The sequence below is a fragment of the Nesoenas mayeri genome (assembly GCF_963082525.1).
Source record: "Nesoenas mayeri genome assembly, chromosome: 12".
Lineage (NCBI taxonomy): Eukaryota > Metazoa > Chordata > Aves > Columbiformes > Columbidae > Nesoenas > Nesoenas mayeri.
Window position 1 is genome coordinate 5,745,871 of NC_137547.1, and position 6,000 is coordinate 5,751,870.

The 6,000-nt window shown below is 43.8% G+C and overlaps 2 protein-coding genes across 3 annotated transcripts in view; one reads left to right on the forward strand and one right to left on the reverse strand.

Moving 5' to 3' along the window:
* Positions 1-2,970, reverse strand: part of RPGRIP1L (RPGRIP1 like) — a 72,793-nt gene extending 69,823 nt beyond the window's left edge. The window contains exon 1 of one of the 2 annotated variants that reach the window (XM_080351739.1): positions 2,949-2,970. The gene's annotated coding sequence lies outside the window, so the exon portion shown is untranslated. Of the gene's footprint in view, positions 1-354; positions 446-2,948 lie in introns of those variants that run through there. The other variant, XM_080351740.1, reaches the window with a different exon arrangement.
* A 249-nt stretch (positions 2,971-3,219) lies between these two features.
* FTO (FTO alpha-ketoglutarate dependent dioxygenase) overlaps positions 3,220-6,000 on the forward strand; it is a gene marked incomplete at both ends in the record, with an annotated part of 230,320 nt that continues 227,539 nt past the window's right edge. The window contains 2 exon segments of the mRNA XM_080351785.1: positions 3,220-3,234; positions 3,236-3,259. Of these exon segments, the coding sequence (XP_080207911.1) occupies positions 3,220-3,234; positions 3,236-3,259 (39 nt within the window).

Here is a 6,000-nt window from a genome sequence, read left to right on the forward strand (position 1 = left end):
CGAACTGATCTACACTTGCAGATTAGCAATAAGGCGACAGTTTCAATGCCGTCAGGCACTGAACCAAAGAATACTGTTCCATGATGTTGAGGTCCATGGCATGCAGGCCTTGTGAGAGATGGAACAATTCTGATGACAGATATGTATGAAGTGGAATCCAGCTCCTCAGTGTTCTCAGCTATTTTTGTGTTATTCATACAAATCCCTCAAAGCATTTTTGTAATTTGTTAAATTAGCGCTACCTGCAGTCGTTGACTTCACTCAGCTGTAGGTTCATTGTTGTGGTCATTATTATATGCCACTGTATCAGTATCACTACAGGAACTGAGATTAAAGTGAAACAAAAACCTTTACCTCTAGATGATCAATCCTAATTTGGTTCATGATGGTAGTAAGGAGAAGATGCTACCATTATGTCTTCTAGGATGTAGTTGTCTTAGTCTTCACTAATCAAAAATGTCAGGGGTTTTTGGCAAATTTTAGAGAGGTGAAGAAATAAACAAATATTTTAATCAGCACGACTCCACAACGTTTGTGATCTATTAAAATCAATCTTCAAAACTCCAGCACAATAACAAGGACAGACAAATGTTACTGTTTTTCACTATTTATCACTTACTAAAGAAACTTTGCTATGGATAAACCACCTTGTTATTTTCAGTGTGAAAGAAATCCATTCATTTATAAAACAAAGAAAAAACAACACATGCTTGTCCCTCAAATAAACAAACAAAAATCCTCTTGTCAGTAGCAGCAAAATAAACACAGAAATATTTAAGTTAGAATCAAACAAACATAGCAGGGCTGTACACAAAAGTCACTTTTGACCAGTAACAGGACATGACTTGCAGAAAAGGGACAAAGTAAAGCCGATATAAAATTAAAGTCCCCCAAAACTTAGAAAGTTGAAATTTTCAAAAGTAAAAGGAAGAATTAGTTGTTTCATTTTAATTACAAAGTGACAAAAATTAAGTATTCAGCTTTCTGTATTGGGCCACGGGAAAAGTAAAAAATAAACTGTTTTTATGAAGAAGAGTGTTTTTAGATAGAAATAGTACAAACCTGCCTCCTGGTTTTAGGAGGCAAAATATAATTACAGCTTTAGAATTTGGCCTGGCAATTTATTTGCCTCATTAGTAACATAAGAACCACCTATGTCATTACTAATCACTCACAACCGTAATTTATGCTGCTTCTCAGAGAGGATGCTTCAATCAGCAAATCATGTGCTACGTATGTTAGTTACTATTGAACATTGCCTCAGTGTCAATCACAAACACTTAAACAAAATGACTTTCCTTGCAGTCAACAGTCCCAGCATTACCTCTACAAGTATGAGACTTCTCCGGAGAGTTCCATATTACGTCTTTAGAAAGCAATTTCAAATCAACTAAATCTGACAAAATTGTAAGGCAACACTGCTACAACAGTGATTGCACTTAAGAGTCCAGTATTGCCTAAAATAAAGCATAATAAAGCAAAAGAGAGATAAATTTGTAGCTGTATCTGGACAGATACATATGCCATGCTGAACCTCAACAACTTAAACCACTTTTCATTTCCAAGTAATGTTATGCTACAGTCACTTCAGCATTTGTTCCTTAAAAAATGAGAAAAAATAACTTCATGTACCAAGAGAGGAAAAACTTCAAGTTTGGTATAAGTAAGAATTTTAGATATAGCTATTGAAACCAAAGAAAACACAAATTTCTTATATACTACACTACTTATGAAACTGGTGCTATCACTACAAAAAACTGCATGCAAGTTTGCAGTGTTTGGCAAGACCAGACAGTAACGAGTATTAAATATTTAAAGCTAAGTATCAAAGCTTATGCTTTATGTTCAAATTCTTATATAACTCCCAGAAGCACACCGTTCTCCCAACACCATTTATATGTAGCAAAACTGAGGGGGGATTACCCAAAATTCCAAAGTTCTCAGCCAGTGAGTCTAGAAGGGGCGGTTTCTAGTGAAATCTTAAAAGTTGTAACACTGACTTAATTGCTTTAACAAGAATTTAGAAGTTAATGAGTCTTGGCCATGGCCATGATGATGCTTTTCTTATAAAACCTGACTCAGCTTCTCTTGTACATGGAAGAGTGGAAAAAAAAAACCAAAAAACCAACATATATATATATATATATAAATATATATATATTTTTATATATATATATAAGTAAATATATATATATATAAAAGGAGGGATAGACCACCCCCCTATTTTAGCCTATCACAAAGTATTTCCAGCCTACATTCTTCCTCTTTGATTCCTCAAAGATAAATGTTTGCATTCTGTTAGGCTTATCATATAAAACAATCTCATTTATTACTTGATAGGAGCACACACACATATCATCTTTCAAACACCATCTGTTGCAGTGTTGCGACTTTTAGGAGGTTGAAAGGAAAAAAAAAAGCGAGAAAATATGGAAGATATTAGGAAACAAGAGCAGCACATCCTGCCGTGGTCTGAGGGAGGAAACACCTCTCGGACCTGCAAGTCCTACCGCAACACAGAAAAATCAAAACAACCGTTTCTTGCCTTCAACGTGTTTTAGAAAGGCTTTCCGAATTTCTGCTCAGCTCTGGAGGGGCAGAGGCGCAGGGAACGCCCCCATTCCCCAATTCTTCCCGCCCTCGGGCACAGGGACACAACTCCCGCTTCCCTCAGCAGCCACTTTGCACACACCGAGGAGGCTGAGGAGGGCTCTGGGGCTACTTTTAAAAGCATGGCGGGGCACCCTGCCCTGTCCCACGGGCACAGAGCGCGGCAGCTCCGCGGTCCGACAGCAGCGCTCCGGGAGCGCAGCCCCGGGCCGAGCTCTCCCGAACCCCGCCGGACCCGCTCCTCAGCGACACCCCCGCCGCGGGCCACGGCAGCACGTCCCACTGAGCAGCTCCATCGCTGCCCTCCCAGAGGAGGAGCAGCTCCCCCCCATACTCACAGTTCCCTCCTGCTCTACGTCTCCTTTCAGCGCTCCGTTAGCAACTGCCCCTGTTGCTAACCGGGCCCTTCCACTTCCGGGGAGCGCGGCGCCGCGCTGCCTGCTGGGGGTTGTAGTTCGGGGAGGGGCTCAGCGCCGCCCCCGCCGCGCGCAGCGGGACCGCGGGCTGATCGCGGCCGCCCGCTCCCCGCGCGGCGCGCCGGGAGTTGTAGTTGCCCCGGGAGCGGCGTGCGGTGCGGCGCGGGCAGGACGGCTCCCGCCGCGTGCCGCTATGAAGAGGAGAGCGGGGGGAGCGGGAGAAAGAGCTGAAGGTACCTTCTCTTTGCTTCCTGCTCCCCTCCGGCCCCGAGGAGCGAGCTCTGTTCCCTGCGGCTGCTGGGGCTGCAAGGGGCAGAGCCAGCCCGGGCTCCGGCAGCGCTGCAGCTGGGGACCCCGTGTTCAAGGGGCCGCCGTGAAGGTGCTGGTGCCAGGGGAGCAGCGCGGGCGCCCCGTCCCGCGCCGCCCGCACGCGCGGCTGCTGCGCGTGCGGCCAACGGTCGCGGCTCAACGGTCGCCGGGGGCTCAGCGGCGGCTCGGAACGGCCGATGGCAGCGACCGGGTGCGGCCCGGGCTGCGAGCCCCGCTGGTTAAGCGTGTGCCCTGGGTGTGCGGTGACCCCCGGTGCCGCCGGGGCCTGGCGGCTGCGAGGTGGGTGCCCGGGGCCGGCGGGGCGGGTTCCTGCTGCCCGCGCAGCGCTGCTGGCGCTTGGCGAGCGTGGGTTCCCTTCAGTCTGTAAAGAAGGGAACCTGGTGTGGCTTTGAGAGTAACTAATAATAAAGGGGTTTTTTACTCTCTGGGCTTTTAATTTAAAAGAGAGTTCCACAGTGTTTTCCCACTTAAATATGAGAAGAAACTTTTTCACGATAAGAGTGATGGAGCCTGGCCCAGGCTGCCCAGGGAGGTTGTGGAGTCTCCTTCTGTGCAGACATTCCAACCTGCCTGGACACCTTCCTGTGTAACCTCATCTGGGTGTTCCTGCTCCATGGGGGTATTGCACTGGATGAGCTTTCCAGGGCCCTTCCAACCCCTGATATTCTGGGATTCTGTGTTATGAGAAGTAGAGGTAAATATATGGTTTTGTCAATACATTGTCAGCGAGATGATGCGTTCTTATGAAACTGCACTTGTACTGTCCACTTGTAAAGTACTCTTGCTCTACACCATGCCTAACCTAAATAAACATTTCAAATACTGCTTTTCCTTGATAATGCGTATAGATGTGATGCTGTTATGTGCTTATATTGACGAAGTAATTACCCAGTGTAAGCAAACAACATTGGTGAATGTTTGTCTGTTTCAGGTGCCTTTGAAGGGCTTGTTTCTGCCACGTGGTACAATATTTGACTACAGCTCTTGCTGGTTGTTTTACTTCTGCTGATTTTGTTTACAAAATAGTCGTACAGAGAAGCAGAAAGTTACTGGTTTGAAAGCATAATGCTGATTTTAGTGATGTTAGTGAAAGGAAGGCTCATTTTGTTACACATTTAGAAAAAGCTTTCTCAGGTGGTAATTGGGTTCACCTTTTTGCATACAGAACATACTGATTTTGGTATTGCTATTAATTTACTCTTTAACATTAAAAGTTATTTCACTGGAGGGGCAGGGATAACATCTGGCCTAAGTCTGTAAAATAATGTTTTAATAGAAAAATAACTCTATAGCCTGTTCCTACTAGTAAGATTCTTAACAACTCTTTAAGGTCAACCTGATCATTTTGTAATTAGTCTTTCTGCTCTCCCTCACTGCTGAACGACAGTAATTTTAGTGTCTTGTTTGTGTTCTACTCTGCCTATATCTGTGAAAACGTATGCAGATGTAAGCTGCCCCGTCCAATCCAGTGTGATCACGTTGCAGAAGAAAAACAACCCGTACCTTTTAATAGCCATCTAAGGGTTGTGTTCAATTTTTGTCTTTGCAATATATCTCAAATGTATTTGGAAATCATTTGCATTAGGAGAATAATTGCCATTGATAAGGTATTTGAAGGAATAAGAGGGTGGAGCTGTGAACTACCTCAGCAAAAGCTGGAGGAGGACGAGGCAGTTGGGGTATCAGAGGAGCAACATGTAAGAAAAGCTCAAGGGAGCTGGAGTGAAAGGATGCTGCCATAGCCACAGCTAGATGTTGTAGGTGCACAAATAGAGAATGATGAAAACTAAGAAGAGATCCTTATAGAGGATTTAAAGGTGTGAATACTTATAGGATGCCTTAGGGAGGATGTTGTAAATTGGGTACTACTGGAGAGAAACTTTGATTATACTGAAAGTGAAACAAAACGAGGCTCTAGAATGTCTTAGAATAAAGGATGCCAAAGGAAAAGGGTGCAATGGGAAGAAGAAAGGTTCTACAAGATGTAATATATGTGGTTTGTTGTTTTTGTTTGTTTGCTTTTGGAAGCATTCTCGTACTAGTATTATTTCATACAACTTAATTAGAATGGTAATCTTTGGGCTCTTGGCACTATGCCAGTTCACCCCTCAGTCCCTAAGTCTCACTAGTGTTGCTCACCTAAGAAATGCTGAAGGCAAAGGAATTGTGTCTTTGTTGTAGTAGTTCTGCCAAGACTTCCATTTAGGTCCTGATCAAAATACTTCATAGCAAACCAAATATTAGTGAGGTTAACCCGACCTCTTCTGGAGAATAAGATTTATGGGGCCTACTAATGAGGGAAGTGGTTGGATAGAGAAGCCGGTTTGGATTATCTGTCTCCTGGCAATGCCTCTCTTCTGGAGAGTTAAATCCTGAATAATAGTTCTTGTTTTGCTATAAACTATGTACAGTTAAATCCTGTCTATCAGAAGCCCAGTTGATTGGCTTTTGCTTTTGTAATTACACAGTATGTTTCTTATATTTGATAAGCTGTTCTCTCCCTCAAATATTCATGTGTATAGCAAGTTTTGATTTATGCTGTTATAGAAGAGCACTTCTGTTCCAAGTACATGTGGTAGAATTTCTTTGGCATGCAGTGCTGTCATACAGCAATTTCTACTTTGCAGATCACTCAATTGGATTG